Source organism: Psittacula echo, assembly GCF_963264785.1.
Source record: "Psittacula echo genome assembly, chromosome: 1".
Taxonomy (NCBI): domain Eukaryota; kingdom Metazoa; phylum Chordata; class Aves; order Psittaciformes; family Psittacidae; genus Psittacula; species Psittacula echo.
The window spans coordinates 165,119,710-165,139,383 of record NC_137735.1 but is presented as its reverse complement, the minus strand read 5'-3'; the positions used below and the strand labels follow the sequence as shown (position 1 = coordinate 165,139,383).

General features: G+C 45.5%; 1 protein-coding gene across 1 annotated transcript in view; it reads left to right on the top strand.

The window, feature by feature from the left end:
• ITIH5 (inter-alpha-trypsin inhibitor heavy chain 5) overlaps window positions 1-19,262 on the top strand; it is a gene marked incomplete at both ends in the record, with an annotated part of 48,928 nt that extends 29,666 nt beyond the window's left edge. Inside the window, 7 exons of the mRNA XM_080627013.1 lie at window positions 6,771-6,942; window positions 9,700-10,009; window positions 12,440-12,993; window positions 13,373-13,423; window positions 14,974-15,090; window positions 17,555-17,932; window positions 18,964-19,262. Of these exons, the coding sequence (XP_080483139.1) occupies window positions 6,771-6,942; window positions 9,700-10,009; window positions 12,440-12,993; window positions 13,373-13,423; window positions 14,974-15,090; window positions 17,555-17,932; window positions 18,964-19,262 (1,881 nt within the window). The remainder of the gene's footprint in view (window positions 1-6,770; window positions 6,943-9,699; window positions 10,010-12,439; window positions 12,994-13,372; window positions 13,424-14,973; window positions 15,091-17,554; window positions 17,933-18,963) is intronic.
• Between the last annotated feature and the right edge of the window lie 412 nt (window positions 19,263-19,674).

The window sequence follows — 19,674 nt, the reverse complement described above, 5'->3', positions numbered from 1 at the left end:
GTTGTGAATGCTCCATCCTTGGTGGTGTTCACGGCCAGGTTGGACGAAGCCTTGGGTGCCATGGTTTAGTGTGGGGTGTCCCTGCCCATGGCAGGGGGGTTGGAACTGGATGATCTTAAGGTCCTTTCCAACCCTAACTATTCTATTATTCTATTTATTCTCACCATGCTGTTGGGTGCTAGAGAAGTGAGTTACCCCAACTGATATCTAAACTTGTCCACGACCTTGAAGACAGTTGTATCCCCTGAGCAGAAATCAAGTCCTTAAATGCCCTTAGACAAATGTGGAGCTAAGCGTTTTATTCAGTGTCAAGTGGAAAATCTGTTTCAGAAAAGGCAATAGAAACAGTTGCTGTAAATGATGGAGTATTTCTTTTGCTGGGAAACCACAAAGCAGCTTCTCCTAAGGCCATATAGGGAGTCAACAATGTTGTACAGCAAAGGATCTATTGCATTCAGGCAGGAGAGACTGGACCATGGACTGAAGACAGCCCTTTACTGTCCAGAGCTCTACAACCAAACTCCCTCCCATCACAGGCCAGGGTCAGTGTAAAACAAAATGCCTGTTGTCCAGCTTGTGAAGGAGTTTTCCTTGGTTACATGGTCAGTGTCTGCCAGGAGGAGAGCACAAAGACACATTGACTGGGAGAGGGTTAGATGCACTCGCTGAACTGCAGTTCAGTGATGCTCTCTGCAGAGGAATAAAGGGCACATTGTCGCCCCCAAGGGGAATGAAGGTGGTGGCGGAAGGTAAAAAAACCCAAGCATACACTTCTGGGTTAAACCCCATTCTTGGTACAGAAGTCCCTGTTGCTGGCAAGCGGTGTGTGATTGCATTACATGGGCAGAAACTGGGACACAGAGAAAAGCAAAACTCAAGATGTGGCTTCAGACCTCAGCAGGAATGACGCTGTAGTGCTGCAGAGACCCACTATGCATACAGAACAGGACTCAGCATGAACTGAAAGTCTTTCAGTATTAGGCTTGCAGAGAGGATGTGGGTCTAGGATGAAGTGCTCCCAGGCAATGGAAAATGTGAATACGTGGGCTTGGGACATGCATTATAATGAGGTGCTTGAATTCTCCCCTTGCTTTGTAGCAGGGGCAATGTCTGGCAATGCCACAGCATCTAACAACCACACAATGTCTCCCATTGAACTGCACAGCTTTCGAGGTAGCCAAGCTTCACCCTCACCCTGCTCCTCAAACAAGCAAGGGACTGTGAGGGAAATGTCACAGGGACTCAGATTCCTCCTAAAAGGTGCCCAGATGGTCTGACATCATCCCAGATGTCTCTGGGGCAGCTCTTTGACCCAAGAAAGGGCTGAAGGCTCTCAGCTCTCCCATGGGAGCTTGTCTCTTCCCATGCTCCACTAGTGTTTAAGAAAAACACTAATACTACCGTATCCTGGGCTGCATCAAGAGGAGCGTGACCAGCAGGTCGAAGGAGGTGATCCTGCCCCTCTGCTCTGCTCTCGTGAGACCTCACTTGGAGCATTGTGTGCAGTTCTGGTGTCCTCAACATAAAAAGGACATGGAACTGTTGGAACAAGTCCAGAGGAGGCCACGAGGATGAGCAGGGGACTGGAGCACCTCCTGTATGGAGACAGGCTGAGAAAGTTGGGGCTGTTCAGCCTGGAGAAGAGAAGCTGCGTGGAGACCTCAGAGCAGCTTCCAGTATCTGAAGGGGGCCTATAAGGATGCTGGGGATGGACTCTTCATCAGGGACTGTAGTGACAGGACAAGGGGTAACGGGTTCAAACTGAAACAGGGGAAGTTTAGATTGGATCTAAGGAAGAAATTCTTTACTGAGAGGGTGGTGAGGCACTGGAATGGGTTGCCCAGGGAGGTTGTGAATGCTCCATCCTTGGCGGTGTTCAAGGCCAGGTTGGATGAGGCCTTGGGTGGCCTGGTTTAGTGTGAGGTGTCCCTGCCCATGGCAGGGGGGTTGGAACTGGATGATCTCAAGGTCCTTTCCAACCCTGACTATTCTATGATTCTAAAAGTGAGGTCCGTCAGAGCCAGCCCCAAGGGCAAGGTACAGAGGAACTGGAGTGGAGCTGAGTTCTCTTCCTGCTGTTGCTGGGGGTTGTGCAGCCTTGAATCATCTTGGCTGTGAGGCAGGGCCCTTAAAGCAAGAACCAGAAGAGCAGCAGTTGTGTTGCATGTGCAGGTATGGTGTGGAGGTGACACTGCAGACCAGAGTGGTGGCTGAGAGCTGGCTTGTCTCTGTCCTTACAGGCTTGAGAAGACACTGCTTGCACACTGGTCATTTAGAAAGTGTGAGCCATTCTTCAGCTTCTCAGCACATAAACTGTGATCACTCCTTGGCAGCCATGGCCACCCCTCCTGTCCCCAGCTGTAGACCATGATTGTTCTGCTGCAGGTTTGGGGAATGGTATTTTGTAGCCCTGGAGGTGGCTGTTCCAAGCACTAGATTCCTGCTGTGCTGACAGCTTGTTCACCAGCACAGTTTCTCAATTCAAATGCATTGAAGTGGAATTCGGTCTCTAACTCTCAGCTCAATTTCACCCATGCTATTTAGAGGGGAAACAGAGGCAACTTCCTCCACTGAGTGGAGGAAGTTTATCCTATCCATTTATCCTATCCGTTTATCCTATGTTAAATCCTCATTTAGAACTTGCCTCTGATGGCTACAAACCATTCCCAACTAGCAAAAATTGATGTTTCTCCCAGCTGTATTGCTACTTCCTGCCCTTTTCTCCTTTAATCCTTTTTCCACCCTCCATGCAGAAATGCATTTATCCACGCAGACACATTGGAAGTGTTTTACCTGGCACAACGGCACTGGATGCTTAAACTGATTTTCCTCAGTGCGAGTGGGTTAAATCTGTGCCCAGCTGATCCCCAGCATGAACCAGTGTCATGCACAGCCACAGAGGAACAATGTGGCCCTTACCAGGGAAGAAGTGGTTAATGCTCTGCATCGCAGGAAAGTGCCTTTGGCCCCAGTTCCAATGCAGTGACTCACTGGGGCCAGGCGGGAGTGGAAGTTGCAAAGACCCCATCAGCAGCTTGGGAATCCCACGGCAGCTTCTCGGAGGCAGGAGAATTTCCAGCTGTGGCCATACAAGGCCAAGAATGAGAAACCTGCTGTCCTGTCCTGACTGAAGCCGTTGCCAGGCACGAAGAGCTTTGCAGATCCTTGCCTGGGGGCTGATGGAGACTGGAGGAGCCCTGGGTCATAACTGCATACACAGGGATTTCAAGCTGTGCACTCTTACCAAGATATTCTCCTTATTTAAAGTCACTTGTGCCTGCCAGCTCCTGAATCATTTCCAGCCCTCGAGAGGGAAGCCACGTCCCTCTCTCACAACCCATTTATGGCTGAGGAATAGTGGTAAGCGTTGCCACCTTGTGTGGACTGAAGTCTTTCGTATAAACCTGAAGGTCCCTATGGGTTTGGAGGAGAGATGGAAACACACAAGACGAGCCAGGCAGTTCAGAGCGCTCTGGGAGAGATGGAGACCCAGTTCAGTTCCTTTTGGCTCCAGTAAGCACTATAGTGCTCAGGATTGGGCAGTATTAGGTCTTGAGGTGAGACCCGCCTTCTCTATAGCTGAGCTACTCAGCCTCCCAGAGGCAGTGCTGGGAGACAGGCACTTCCAGACAATGACTCAGCTCCTCCTAAGCCCCATCCAAAACAGATGGGATGGATGACTCTCTGGAGGTGTCTTCCCCTGCCTAGGGAGGAATTAGATGCAATGCCCAGCTTTCAGATGACTGAGTTGGGAAATGAATCCCACCCTTTATTTTTACTGGGGATGAAGCAAAAGCTACAGGAGAGTGAACCACATGGCCTCCCTCATTCTGTTTGCTTTGGAGCAAACCCATGCACATATACACACTTGTACATATGTTTGTGTGTATATGACATAAATTGAAAGGGCGTTTTTATTGAAGTTCAGAGGCAAGCACATGACGGAGATGCCAGAATCCAGGCTGTCTGTGTATGTGTGTATTAAAATACGATGGAACCTTTTCCTGGGAAAAAATGACTCAAACTCCATGGAAATAACTGAACTGTGACAAAAAAGTAAGAGACAACAAGGAAAGAGAGAATGACAAAAGGGGGGAGAGAGACGATCCCAGCCCCACATTTTGCCCCTGTATAAGGGAGCGGAGAAGTGCTGCACCTTCTGCTTCAGTTCCCTCCTGAGCCCTTCTGCTGTTCCAGCTTGGATACTGCGTACATCAAACTGCATTGTTTCACCTTTTCTTTTCCTTTTCTTTTGGCTAAACACAGGCAAGAATGTCAAAAGGGATTTCTGAGCACCCTGGAGGTGAGATGCAACAAGGCCAAAGCAGGATGAGTTTTCCCCTTGCCTTGTTCTCAGAAGCAACAAAGCTGTTTGGGCCCAGTAAATCCCTCTGAGAAAAGCACGGTTTGACAGAGTTGCAGCAAACTTAAAAGAGTGCTTTTTGTAATGGGAAGGGTCAAATGATGTTAATTATAATCAGAGCTATAATGAGATCTGGGGAGTTTCCCTCCAGATCACTGCTTCTGGGCACCTTCGCTTCTCTTCCTTGCCTGCTGCGGGGAATGCTGCACATAGGGAGCTGTTGTGTCTTGTTTTAACATCCCACCCCACTCCTTCAGCAGAGGTTGGCATGAAGGCCTGATCACACTCACATAGCATAGAAGCTTCATTTTCACTTTCTGCTTACTTTGAACCCATTTTTGAGGGACAAATGTGTGGGCCACTCTTGTTATCCTGGAATGAATCCAGGAGTCCTCTTCTCCACTGTGTGATTGCTGCTTTGCCCCTTGTATATGTACATGAGAGGTGGTTTGGTCTACTGGATAGCTGGAAACTCCAGGTTTTGGAAAGCTCCCATTTGTGGCTTTGACACCATCACTAAAGTAGCCTGTGCCTTGATTTTTCCCTCTGTAAAATGGGACTGAATGTTTGAGGGCCCTCTGAAGGGTGATGTCATGTATTATGTGATGTACTCTTACAATAAAAAGGCTATTGTAAAAGAGGAGATGACAGTGCACAAACCCTTCCCTTCTTTCTTCAAAGAACTGCTCTTTAGCTCATCTTAGCAAGTTCTCTTTGGACTGTTTGACTGGGGAGACAGCCTTTATGTTTGGGGCAGGCATTTGTCTTCTTGAAGGTTTATTTTGTGCATATTTGTTATGGTTTAACCCCAGCTGGCAACTAAGCACCACATCATCATGATGTGAACCTAGTGGGGTTCTTCCCTTCTCTTTGAAAGAGATTCTTCCACCAGCATTCGGTTTCGTATTTTTAGCTATGAAACACCCATAAAATGCATGGTGGTGAGACGTGGAGTAATGTTCCAGCTAAGCAAATGGAAGGATGAGTCCTGAAATCCCTACAGAGGGAAATGGTTTATACAGAGGACAGAAACAGACAGGGAGGGACTCCAGAACTGGCTCCAAAGTGTTTGAAGCTATGGGAAACGTTCCCCTTCACTTCAGATGGACTGGAAGCCAAGTCACCAGCTGTGAGGATGAGAGATTCCACTGCGGTGGGTAATGTGTTTGCAGTTGCATCATTGCATCATCAGCTTCAATGCAGAATCCAGAGGGATATGGATGACACAGCCTGAGCAGTCCTTTGAGCTCCTTTCCCAACTGTCTTTACATAGCAACATCAGGCCTAGAAATACATGGTTTCCAGCACTGCTGATTGTCTAGAAAAAATACAAAAGGCAAGCTCTTCACATATTTCCCTCATAGGCATGAGAGAAACCTTTAAATGCTGATGAGTCTACCATATGATTTGCTTGGAATTTAAAAGGCTTAATGGTGGCCAAGAAGGGGCAGAGCTGCTGATCCCTCCACTTACAGATATTGCCTCATATTCCTCCCATGAATTTTGTGTCCAAATACAGGGATAGAGGCTGTTTTTAGGCATCTTCTTTCATCTGGTCTTACTAAGCTGAAGTTCGTCTTCATGTGAACACAGCTGCAAATCAAAGTTGGTCACTCTGGGGAGAACTGGACACATCTGCATTCTTCCTGTTGGCTTATCCTCAGTGGCCTGTCTTTCCCATCACCCAGGAAGCTTCACCTCTCACTATGAACTGGTCTTGCTATCAGCTTTCCTCACTCTGCCTGTATTTATATAGGATGAGAAACAGCAGAGCAATATAATGTTGATGAAAAACAAGATGCCCGTGACAAATGTGACTAGCAGGTAGAATCTGCAATGACTACTCAGGGCTTATATTTAAGTCTTATTAATTCTATTAATTCTTATTAATTCTAATTAATTTAATAGCTTAAACATTTGTTAATTGCTGGAACTATTCATTGGAGTATGTATATGCCGGTTGGCATCCTAATTGTGAATAGAGCATGTGCATCCTTTACATATATAGAGGTATTCCAACTTGTAAGTAACCTTTTTACTTGCATACCACTTAGAGCTTCCTGCAAGTCTAGAGGGAAGAACAACTCCATGAGGTTTTTGGTATTAGAAAACATTATTCAGTATCCCTTAGTTCAAAGCATGGGAGTCTTGGGACCTTTTATCCTAATTGCCATACATGATTTTTAAGCTATGCAAGATCTTTTGGGCAAGAGTTGTTCTTATGTCTTATATTTGCATTGCACCTGGCACCACAGAGATCAGGCCTTGATATGGGGAAGGATATCCTGGTTTTCTTCACGAGCTAAACTGGCACTGTAGAAATATCTGTAAGATCAGTAAATGTCCTACGAATTCAATTCTTGCCCACTAAATGTGTTGTGCTTGCTGTTCTTTTTTCTCTTTCTAGACCAAAGAAGCTCTCTTCACAATCCTCCAGGACCTAAGGCCTGAAGACCACTTCAATATAATTGGCTTTTCCAACCGAATAAAGGTCTGGCAGCAAGACCGGCTGGTGCCAGTTACTCCAAATAACATAAGAGATGCCAAAAAGTACATTCATAACATGTCACCTACTGGAGGTAGGATTCAGAGATACAAATGAGATTAATTTTGGTATCCAGCTACAGAATGGAGGGTGGTGAATGGTCTTGTAGCAATAAAAACACATTGGGACTTAGGTGATGGAACAAGGGAGCCCCTTCCCCACCTGTACTTGGGGTTATGTGACAGGAAGATGCGTGCCCTTTATCAGTATACATGAAGGGAAGGTCTCCCCAGATCCAATCATACGACTTGATATACTTATTAAAGCCAAGCTGGGCCCATTCTCCCATTTATCTGGAGAATGAAAAATTCCCGAGGTTGTTTCTTGAGGACACAGGAAAAAACATCGTATCCTGGTGAAGGACACACAAGGCCAGTACTTGTGCAGTTTCTGAAAGCCTGTGTAAAAGCAGACGCGTGGTTCTGTCTGGGCTGGGAACTTCAGGGATGGACAACCCAGTGTGGGCTGTGGGATTGCCTTCTGCATGAGCTAGTTTCTTTCTCATCCCTTTTTGTGTGTGCGTCATTGCCAGGAAGAAAGAAGGGAAAGGAGAAGACCCCAGAACAGTGGCACTAGCATGGCTTTGGATTTGATTCAGTGTTCTGCTATGAATCTATGAGCATAGCACAAAAACCCCCAATAACATACTGAGGTTTGTAAGCAGACATAATTTGGCAGCTGTGTCCATCCTAGCTGAGCACTCCTCAGATAAGCTGCAAGCTGCAAATCCTTCCCCTTGAAAAAGTCAGCTGGTTGAGGGTCAAGTGGGGTCTTCCCATGGCTGCCCTTGAGCACTGACCACTCCTAGCAAAGGAAACTCTCTGATGGAAAAACACAGCAAACAGGATGGTTTCCATAATGTTTGCATCGTCAGAGGAAGAGTTTAGGAAGCGGTCAAGGGACCTGCCCAGTTAAACAATTACCAATGGTGAGACTAAACTCAGACTACAAAGCTTTTCAGTACTGAAGTACCAAGAGAGCTATGCAGGAGCCAGCTGAGTTTGCCCATGAATGTGCCAGAGAACAAAAGTAAAAGGAAACTATTAACTCAGGTTCAACAGGACGTGCAGTGATTCTCCAACACAGGCCAGCGGTACTTCAGTTTTGGCTAACTCTGCGTTTTCATAGAATCCCAGACTGGTTTTGGGTTGGAAGGGACCTCAAAGCTCATCCAGTTCCAACCCCCTGCCACGGGCAGGGACCCCTTCCACTGGAGCACCTTGCTCCAAGCCCCTGTGTCCAACCTGGCCTTGAACACTGCCAGGGATGGGGCAGCCACAGCTTCTCTGGGCACCCTGGGCCAGCGCCTCAGCATCCTCATAGAGTGAAGAATTTCTTCCTAATGTCCATTTTTAACTAATACCTAAATATTAAGAAAAAATATATTTTCTGTCTGATGCTGTTGCTCAAGTATCTGGATGGATGCTCAAGTATCCATCAGTGAATGTGAACGCATTCAGACTGACACTGGACACAAAGTATGTGCCGTGCTCGCACTGCTGTGTCATACTCACACCAAAGAAATGGGAAAAAGATAACGTTGCTAAATATTTGTGCGCGTGGCAAAAGGCAGTTTTCAGTGCTTGGTAGCTCTGTGATGCAGCTGGGTTTGAAATGACACAATCTGCTGCATAGAATGGTTTCCTTTTGTTTCTGGGGAAAAAGAACAAAACCCTGAAACTTTGGATCTGGATAGAGACTGAGGGAGTATTAGGATATTTAGGTGCAGGGTTTTGTTTCAAAACCATTTTGCATAAAAACACGGTCTAAATTATGAGGCCTTTTCAGAAGTTTTAGCCCTTTTCCTGTTACTTGACTTGGTGCAGTCAGTGGACCTGTGTTTCTCTTTCCACTGGACCTAAGTTTCTAGGTACATGATGCATGGTCAGACCTTGCTCATAACCTCTCTAGATCTCCCTTTTTCAACCCCCAGGAGTCTGTTGTGTATGGCTCTTAACCCATTTCATCTGCTTTCTGCCTGAGGGCTGTTTTTAACCCATCTGTACTGATCTTGCAAAGGTTCCACAACCAACCCCTCTTTGCTTTGAGTAGCACAAGAAATACATGGAGCAAGGAGATACCTGTATTCGTTTTCTTGCTTTCTATTCTCTGAACACACAGTAGTCTTGGATCCTTTCCGTGGCTTTTCTTCTAACATACATCTGTCCTCTCACTTATTTTCTGTGTTTTCACTCTCCCCCACTTCAGGCAGCTCAATTCTTCCCTAGCCAGTTGTTTTGGGAAGACAGTTAACAAAGCCATTTCTCTTCTCTTTAAACTTTCTTAGCCCTGGGGTTCAAAGAACAAACACAACCATTTGTTTTCCCATTTGAAGGCTTTCTACCTTTCTCCGCATCTTGTGCCCTTCAGACTAAGTGAGCAGGACTTGTTTTCCTGGTTCAGATAGCATCTGGGAGAGTCCCGTAATTAAGTTTATCTCTTCTTGTATGTACCGGCAGCACATGGTGTGTGCTGTGATTCCTCTTACTACGGCTGATTGTTGTACATTGAGGCATTCAAGGATACAGCAATTTCATATAATAAACTGCACTTCATAAGACAATAAACAGCTATCCCAAACTGGTGTTGAGAATGAACTGAATTAAAGAGCTGGTGCAACCTCAAGTAGATAAAAAGGAACATCCTGATGAATAGAGATCATAGAGTCATAGAACTTCATGACGTTGGCATTGGTCCACCTCACAAGTGTGTCGTTGTATTAAAGGGAGCTTATGGAAATTATTTGTACCATTCTGAGAAGAAATGAACTAATCATTTTGTACCTTCCCAGGGACTAATATTAATGGTGCTCTCCAGACTGGTGCAAAGCTGCTAAATGATTACATTGCTCAGAATGACATTGACGCCAGGAGTGTCTCTCTGATCATCTTCCTCACGGATGGGAGGCCCACTGTTGGGGAAACACAGTCATTAAAAATCCTCAGCAACACCAAGGATGCCATCCGCGATAAATTCTGCCTCTTCACCATCGGTATTGGCAATGATGTGGACCACAAGCTGCTGGAGAGGATGGCACTGGAGAACTGTGGCATGACAAGGCATTTCCAGGAGGATGAGGATGCAGCCAGCCACCTCAAAGGGTTTGTTCTGCTTTTTCTGTGCTTGTATCTGCTTATATTGGGAACTCTGGGCAAGGGGTTGGGAAGGAAAATCCTCTAAGGAGACAACACAAGAGCTGGGAGTTTCCCTGAGGCTCAACTCTGGTTAGAGAGGCAGAGTATGCTCAGATACTGAGGATGCCTACCCAGAAATTGTCTCCTTCCTAGTAGACCCCCTGGGCTGTGCTGGAGCTTCTCAGGCCCTCACACCAAGGCATTTGTTTCTCTAATTCAGATAGTTGTTTCGGGCATGTAAACCTGGAGAGATGAGAGGCACGACTGCCACCTCTCTGCAGGAGATGGATGGAGGAAAGGATGCACTGCTGATTTCAAGTTGACAACATAAATGGTATTGAAGCTCTGTCTAAAATGCCAGGCAGTGTGTCAGTGTTTCCAGGCAAAGATGTTTGGCTTTCGCTCCCCAAATGCTAATGGTTTAGACCTCAGAAACCAAAAAGAGACAGTCATTGGGCACAGACCTCTTGCCTAGCTAGTTTCTAATTCATCTGGAGCAATGAGACCATGCACCTTCCACCAGAGTTTTTCCTTCTGTGATGGTTATGTGTGAATAAGGGTATCTTCCTTTTAAACTGGATTTTGTAGATCCATCTGCCACTCTACCCATGTCATTTGCCCATATATTTTGGATAGCAAGTGGCATTCCCTGGCAAATGAAGAGTGCACTGATTGATTGGGCTGCAGGAACCCAGCCCTGCAAATACTTGTTGAAACACCTCTATCTGATAAATAGCTCACTGTTTATCAAGCTTAGTGATGGCAAACCCATTTGGCATCTGGTGCTAAATTTATACAGTCACTTGCTGGAGACCAGTTCAAATCACTGTTGGAGGGAAAATCTACATGGGTGCCAGTGTAACTTCTGAGTTTTGTGGTCAATGGGTTGTATTTGTACTCAGATTCTTCCTTGCACTGTACTATAAGACAGGTTGTTATCTCTCACTCCACCATTTGTTACAACCCAGGTGTCATTTCACAGAGAGTTCTCAGGTTTAGTTCACTCATGTTTTCAAACATGATGATGTCTCTGCAGCAAAGACACTGAATGCTCAGAAAGACTTTAAAGGAAAGTCAACCGACTCAGGCTTTGGGATTCACTGGGGAGAGAATAAAGCAGACTTTAGCTTTCAGATAATCTGTTTAAGCAGATGTGAGAAATAAATGCAGCTTGATCTAAACAAGGGCTGAGGCCACATCTTTGTTTATTCACCAAATTAGGCTCAGATGACTTGCCAAGTTAGGGAGAGCCTGGCATTTAAATGGAAAATAGGCAGTTTGGGAAGATCCATCAAAAGCACATCGCTGTAGGGCAAACACAGTACTGTAAACTTGGGCCTTGACCCCTTGTAAAGGCCTTTTGGCTTCTTCAGTGTGAGATAGTCACAGAACTACAGTAGGTCATGTTAACAAGGCATTGTAGGGTTAAGCTCTCTAGTTCCATGGAAGCCATGTCTTGCTCCAACAGAAAATTGGGGGGGGGGGTGGTGGTGGTGTTGGAACTGGATGATCTTAAGGTCCTGTCCAACCCAAACTATTCTATGATTCTATGAACAAGGTAGCAGTGAGTTCTTTTCTGCCAGGCTGATTGTATTTAGCAGTTAGGATTCCTCCATTCCATGGAAATATCCTCATTGATGGAGACATAGTGAGATTCCTTCTTCATTTGCGTTCAGACAACTACTCCTGCCTGTCCTACATTGACCATTTCAAATGGTTTTATCCAGAGCTCTTCCTGTGATACAGAATCTTTGCTTCAGATACTCTCCAGATTTGGGGAACCTGGTATCTTGGTATTACAGTTTCTGGCTCTGGAATACCATGTAGGTGATAGCATCTCTCCTGAGTGCATTTGGAATAACTACAGTGAACCTGAGAAGCCAAGAACTTACTTTTAATGCACAGCTCCTCTTAAGCAAACTTAAATGGTCACAAATATCTCTTTGCAGAGCTCTGGAATCATAGTAGAAAGTAGGTGACTTCCAGGCCATGCTGGGATGCTTCTGAATGTACTGAAGAGACTTTGTTTAGATGCCTTAGACACTGAAAACTAAAATGAGGCAGAGAATAACTTTGGTTAAAAGGGATCTCTGGAGGTCACAGAATCCATCCTTCTGTTCAGAATAGAGCCAACTTCAAACTTAGGTGAGGTTTCTCAGGGCCTCGTCCACTCAAGTTTGGAAAATCTCTAAGGGTAGAGACTCTCCCCATCTCTCTGGGCCCAGTTACAGTGGATGCAGTAGTTAAATTTAGGGCCTGGGAACTCTAACTGCTTCTGAATGTCTCAGGAGCTGTATTAGACAGTCTGACTGTATCCTTGGCCGTGTGTAAGTGCGAGAGTGTGTGCATACACTTGGATGAACAGTACTAATGGTGAGAAATTTGCCTTTCTTTAAGGTTCTATGATGAAATAGGAACTCCTCTTCTCTCTGATATCCGTGTTGACTACCCTGAAGACAACGTGGAGCAAGTCACCCAGAACTTCTTCCCTAACTACTTTAATGGCTCTGAAATCATCATAGCTGGCAAACTCATCAACCGCACCTCAGATAGTCTCCATGTGGAGGTGACTGCTAGCAACTCCAAGAAGTACATCCTCCTCAAGAAAGATGTGGCTATTGACCTGCCAAGCAGGAATGATATCAGAGGTATCCCTGGCTTGGAAGATGACAAAGGTGATATAAATTACATTGAGAGGGCATGGAGTTATCTCACCATCAAGGAACTGCTTAACTCTCGGTTGAAGAGTGATGACAGTCAGGAAAAAGACTATTTGATGGAAAAAGCCAAGTCAATGGCCCTGACTTATAATTTTGTTACTCCCTTCACTGTTCTGAAGATGAGAGAGGCTGGGCTCCATCCAGAACTAGCTCCAGAGGACTTTATCAGCCCTTCGACCGATGGCATCGGGGAAAAGTTGCAGAGTTTGCAGGGCCACAAAGCACCACCAGGTATGAGAGGAAATAACCATGTGCTGGTAAGAAATCTTTTCACATAGCTTATGTCTCATTGCTGACTTCGGCAACAGGGATGATGTAGCCAATGAACTGAGGGGTGGTAAACAGAAAGGTGAGACTTTCATATTGATTTTGCTAATTATGGGCTGGGTGACCTTAAGCAAACCTTTCAGGAAGCTGATTCAACCCCTTGAAGCACTTTACTGCTCTGTAGAAATCATTGAAGAAGAAGAAGTGGTATTCTAAATGAAGCTTAAAGTAGCTGCAGGAATATGCCCATAATCTTGCTGAATAACTCTGGCAACATTATTATGCTATGGCTCTTTCTGCTGCTCAATAAGGAATTGTAACAGCCTTCCTTCCCCACTTCTAGGTATACAGAGACAGCAAGATAAACAGAGAATTAAAATCTCCAAAACCTCAGGTCAGTGCCAGTTTTCATGCCTTTAATAATCATGGTTGACTTACGGAAATCTCAGTTGCGTGCCACTGTGGTATAATCATCCCAATGGATCAGCCACAATCCTACTTACTAGACCTGCAAGGTAGGGAGGAAAATGAAACCAAAACCAAAATACACAGAGGATCAGTAATGGGAACAAGTGTGAGGAAACATGGCAAGGCAGATGGTCCACAACGCTTGATACTCATGTTTGAGTCTTATGTAGATTTTAGGGGAGAACAGGAAGATTGTTCTTTCTGCACTAGAACTAGTCAAAACCCATTAAACACTGAAGAATAAGCCTAGCTCAAGAGTTTTGACTTGAAGTTCACTGGAAAAGGTCAAATTTACTTTAAAAACTAAATTTTGGGCTTGTCTTACTACTAATGACACCTATCTGGTAGTTGATAAATCAAGGATTGTTGGAAAACAAAGATTGTGCAACTGTTTAGTATCTGCTGTTGACTACCCTAATCTGATACTGTGGGCTGCATCAAGAGGAGCGTGACCAGCAGGTCGAAGGAGGTGATCCTGCTCCTCTGCTCTGCTCTCGTGAGACCTCACTTGGAGCATTGTGTGCAGTTCTGGTGTCCTCAACATAAAAAGGACATGGAACTGTTGGAACAAGTGCAGAGGAGGCCACGAGGATGAGCAGGGGACTGGAGCACCTCCCGTATGGAGATAGGCTGAGAAAGTTGGGGCTGTTCAGCCTGGAGAAGAGAAGGCTGCGAGGAGACCTCAGAGCAGCTTCCAGTGTCTGAAGGGGGCCTACAAGGATGCTGGGGATGGACTCTTCATCAGGGACTGTAGTGACAGGACAAGGGGTAACGGGTTCAAACTGAAACAGGGGAAGTTTAGATTGGATCTAAGGAAGAAATTCTTTACTGAGAGGGTGGTGAGGCACTGGAATGGGTTGCCCAGGGAGGTTGTGAATGCTCCATCCCTGGCGGTGTTCAAGGCCAGGTTGGATGAGGCCTTGGGTGGCCTGGTTTAGTGTGAGGTGTCCCTGCCCATGGCAGGGGGGTTGGAAGTGGATGATCTTAAGGCCCTTTCCAACCCTCACTGTTCCATGATTCTATGATATTGAGGACCAGGAAGGTTCAGTGTGAGGTGTGTCCATGCAGCAGTCCTTGGTTAGAAGTTACACATTTCTGTGTGCTGTGGGGGATGTAGCCTGCTGACAAAGTATGGAGTGGTATACAACTCAGCATGATAACTCCCACTGAAATTATATTCCAGGAAGAAAATATCCTGATTTTCAATGGGACTGCTCTGGGATTTGAGTTTCCATTGAAAACCCAACCTCTTCTGTGAGAAAAACAAACCAAAATAGAATAGATCTTTGTGAAAAAACAAAGCAAAACTTGGCATTTCCTGGCAAACTGAATCCAATCCTCTAAAAACAACAAACTAGGAGGTCTTAGAAAAAACAGGGACAAAGATACTTTTCAAAGCAATTTTGTTATGTTTTTGGACATTGCAGTTTTGTGTAAGTCTCTTATATTTGTCTCTTTTTTTCCATGTCTTCTCAGCTGATGGAGACCCTCACTTTGTCATTGATTTCCCCTCCAGTAAGCTCTCTGTCTGCTTCAATATCGATGGAGAACCAGGGGACATCCTCCGATTGGTTTCTGATCATAAGGAATCTGGTAAGAAGCCAAGTAAAGCAGCTCTTTGAGGGTTGGAACTAGATGATCTTAAGGTCCTTTCCAGCACTTTCTATGATTCTACCTGCAGAGGAAAACTGAAGTGTAAGGCCAGCTCTCTGGCAATAAGACTGAGCACCAAGGTGCTTCATAGGCAAGAAAGGGACATTAGAAAAAGCTGGTTTTCTGGACAGGCAATGGAAAAATGGTGCACACCTGGCTCTAATCACCCGGATTGGAAAGGGAGGTAAACTGTTCACTTGCACTTACTGACCTCCAACTTTATCCTAGCTTATGGGTACATCCGGAGCAATCCTAAGCAAGGAGGAGGCCTGGTCACTGTTACATACACAATCCACCTACAGAAGTGTTTGCCAACAGAGTATACACCTAATCATAGAAAGAGCTGTCTTTTATATGTATCCAAACTTTTCCTAGTTCAGGTCTTCATTGACTGAAATCAAGGGAACAGCAACTACACGTAAACAGCCAAGAAACGCACTTGAGTGCATGAGAACCATTGCACCTCTTCAGTCCAGCGAGACAGGAGAGCTCAATTCCTCCTGGGATCATTGAACCCAGGATGGTCTGGGGGTTGCACTTGACCAGTCCTACAACAGCTGAACAAACAGCCACAGGCATTGTGCATCCTGCATGTAGTGTTTGCACAAGCCACCTCCATGTGAGAGATTCCACAGAGGATCAGCTTTCTGGTGTGGAGACGTTGCCTTAATTTGATGGTGCATCTTTATCAGCTGTCTAGCTACAAAGTCACAACAGGCAAATAAAAGATTTGGAATCACCAAAATTGCTCTGTTGTTGGAACTTAACTCTTTACTTGCAACACTTTTTGCTTCAGGACAGAGTGAAGTACCCAAACAGGCTAAAATGAACAGCCTTAAGAAAACCCACACTATTCAGGATCCGCTTTGCCCAAGCTAGTCTGATCCTTAGGGGCTCAAACTGTGGTCTGATCTGATCTGGAATTCTAAGCAGGGCAGCTAACAAGCAGATTATGCCCTGAAGCAAGGAAATTGTGGGACGAAGGGGTGTCAAAACCAGAGACAATGCACAGATTTGTTTTACAAAGGCGATACATAACCCCACAATCGAGTTATAAGAATTCTGTTCTGCTTGGCAGTGGTCTAGCCTCTATACTTCTGTATTCATGCCTTAGTGAGTAAGATCCAGCTCCTGGCAAACTTCTTTCATAGATTCTGTTCTACCACTTCAATCATTTTGTGGCTGAAAAGCAGAATAAGCTTGAGGAAATTAGACTCTGTAGCACTAGCAAGTTGAGTCTATGAAGACAGAAATGAGAGACACCCCTCCAGGAATGATGGGATATGGAGATACTTCATCTCACTGCTCATGGCTTGGGTTAGCAACAAGCCTCCTCCTTTATATATGTTTACTGTCTAGTAGCTATTCAGAGGCCTGTGGGAAGTGAGACACTGTCCTATGGACAGCAAGTTACAAAAGTCAGTAAAATTATTGGGAATCTTACCGTAGGCATATAAACTTTATTTGACTCAGTGGGACCTGCACCTTAGACTACTCAAAAGCGGTTCTTCTGGGGCAAAACTGAGGGAAGTAGGAAAGGCAGCGCTGGTGAGGCTGGAAATAACCCCACAGGAGTGCAGGGTGCACTCTTCCGCAGTGACACAAAGAGAACCTGGATTCCCTGCACTGCCAGGAAACTGAACTGTGGAGGTCCAGCAGTTCAGCTCAGACTGTCGCAGGTCAGGACTGAGAACGACCTCTGTAGGTCCTGCTCAGTGTTTAGTGTGTTGCCCAAGGTAATAACCTTTACTCTGTGGCTTCCCAGGCTAATTTTCTTCTTAGGAGTCAGCTAGGAAGGGACATCAAGCTGCAGCTGTCTACCACCCTGAGATGCTCTGAGATAGCAGCGTTCAGATACACCCAGGTATCTTGGAAGTTCAGTCCCTGTGCCAGTTGTGGTATGAGGAAAAGCAGGACTGCCAGCAGCTTTTCTTAGTCCTCCAAGATCTGGTATGTTTGCCCAAGTGACGTGCTGTGCATCGACAAAGAGGTGGTTTAGGTAAATCATGCCATGGTTGGTCAGGCTAGAGCAGTCAGGAAGATAAGTATTTGGCTTATGTGGCTCAAAATCCCTGCACATCATTATCTTGATCATAGTTGGATCTAAGGTTGGAACTTAGGGAGTGACTGTGCTGTGAAGCAGCTGGTTCTATCCTGTAGCACTGTGTACACAATGTCAGGACTGACAGGGCTGGGATAACCCGCCAGTATTTCTGAGCTTGGGTAAACTTAGGTGCTCTGTATAAAGCAATCAGTTTACTATGGACTGGTTATACTGTTTTAGGTGAAATAATCGAGCACGAGGTGGTGAATCTTCATGTTCTCAGTTGCAAGGTCTGCATCTTTGAGACAAACAGACCTATTCCTGATTTCAGCTTTCACTTACTGATTGTTTTACTACAAGGTGTAACTGTGAATGGGCAATTAATTGGAGCTCCTGCACCACCCAACGGCCACAAGAAGCATCGGACTTACTTCAGCACCATCACTATCCTCAACAATAAGCCAGAGAGATCTTACCTAGAGATCACACCCAAAAGAATCATCCTGGATGATGGGGAAAGGCTTCTTCTGTCCTGTGGTCGGAGCGCTGTTGTGCGAAGCAGCAGCCTCGAGGTGTCCATCTCCGCCAATTCCAACATCACTGTGACGATACGAGACACCATCAGCTTTGTCATCCTCATCCACCGTTACAAGAAGCCGGCCCCATATCAAAGGAATCACCTGGGGTTCTACATCTCCAACAGTAAAGGCCTCTCTTCTGATTCCCATGGGCTACTGGGTAGGTAACAAGCTCCTGGGTTCAGAGCTGTAAACCAGACAAAAATGATCCTTCCAAACAGTTTTAAAGGACAGAGACAGTAATGAACAATGCAGGTGGGGATTAAGTTCCCAGTTGAGACTTTTGCATCCACTCTCAAACATTTTCTCTATTGTTAGTATCCCAAACGCTTCTCCCATCTTTTTCTGTCTGAGCTACGTCCTACTATCCTAGCTCTGTGGCTGTACCTGTTTTTCACATTTCCAGTCTTTTTGTGGTTGCTTAATACAGGTGTCATTAGAATACACATGCTTGACGGTCCCCATACAGAGATAGAAACCAAATATTCCACAAGAATCCTGAATAAGGCCTTTAACAGTATCCCTGATTCAGAATAGCCTGAGATCAAGAAAATTAGTACTTCTTGTGGCCCCTTTCTTTCAAGCATGAACGAAAAGAAGAGCCATGTCCACATTTTGAGAGCAACTAGGATTTAGGTAGGCTCGGAGAATGACTAGATGGTTGGTTTGTTTCTGCCAACAAGAAGCAGTGTTGTTTATGGCCATGTACAGGTGCAGAACCCTAAGGCTGAAGATATAGTCCATTCATGTACCCCCAGATTAAGCAGGTGATCCTTCAGGAGTGGGGTTTTGGATTCAGGCCACTTGCATGCACAAACCTCTAAATCCACATTGATGTTTGGCCTAAAAGAGCTTGTCCCCAAGAAAACTTGGGGCTTCAGGTCTACATCTTCCTTCTTCTTGCCGATGGGCATTGTACGAGTTATTATCCTCTAGTAATCATGGCCCACAGAAGGGAACTTACTACTAGCAGCTCAAAAAGCTCTTAAGCTCAGCAAATGTGTCTTCATGAGTGAAAAAGGAAATAGGGTTTTATTCTAATCTCTGCGTTTGTAAGATTTAGAAAAGAACTGCAGGACTTAGATTCATCTTTCTATCGCAGAGAAGCTCTTTAGAACCTCATACAGGAAGAACCCTCAAAACATGGCACGAAACAGCCAGTCATGGACTCTGTTTTATCTTGCCTTGCAGGTCAGTTCTTGAACCGCGAAGTTAAACTTCTCCAGGAATCTCTAAACACAAGTCAGCAGCAGGTTGGTCAGAATCAAACTGAAGCATTGAAGCCAAACCCTACAACCACCCTGAAAGTGAACGGACGGCTCGTTCCTGTGGTGTGGAAGCAGAGGAAGATCTACAATGGCCAGCAGGAAGTTGAGTGCTGGTTTGCCAAAAACAATGCGGACAAACTGATCGATGGGAGCTATAAAGACTATTTGGCTTCTCATCCTTTTGACACAGGGACCAGCTTTGGGACAAGTAACAGCCTTTAAGACGGATCAGAGCCATGCATTGCAGCACCATGTGTGACAGTGGTTCCCTTCTGAAGCCTCTAGAGCTAGGCAACTTATGAATATTTCTTTACTTTTTGGTGCCAAAGAAACCAAGGCTTTTTGCCCTTGGAAATCAGCTGTCTCTCTTTCATGCTAGATGGATGTTGTTCATCAAATTCCTGAAGACAAGGAGGTTGCAGGGGGAAAGGGTTGAGGACATGGTAAAAGCATGATGAGTGCTCTCCCAATAGGAATGAAGGGAGAAGTGGTCGAGCACTCATGTCAAGCAATGCAGAGAGCTGCTGGCCTTAAAATTAACCCATGCAGGGATCTGTGCAATACCCCAGGGGCTGGTGAGTCACACAGAGAGAGGCATAGATCATACAGCCCAGTGCCGGTCTAGAGAGACACC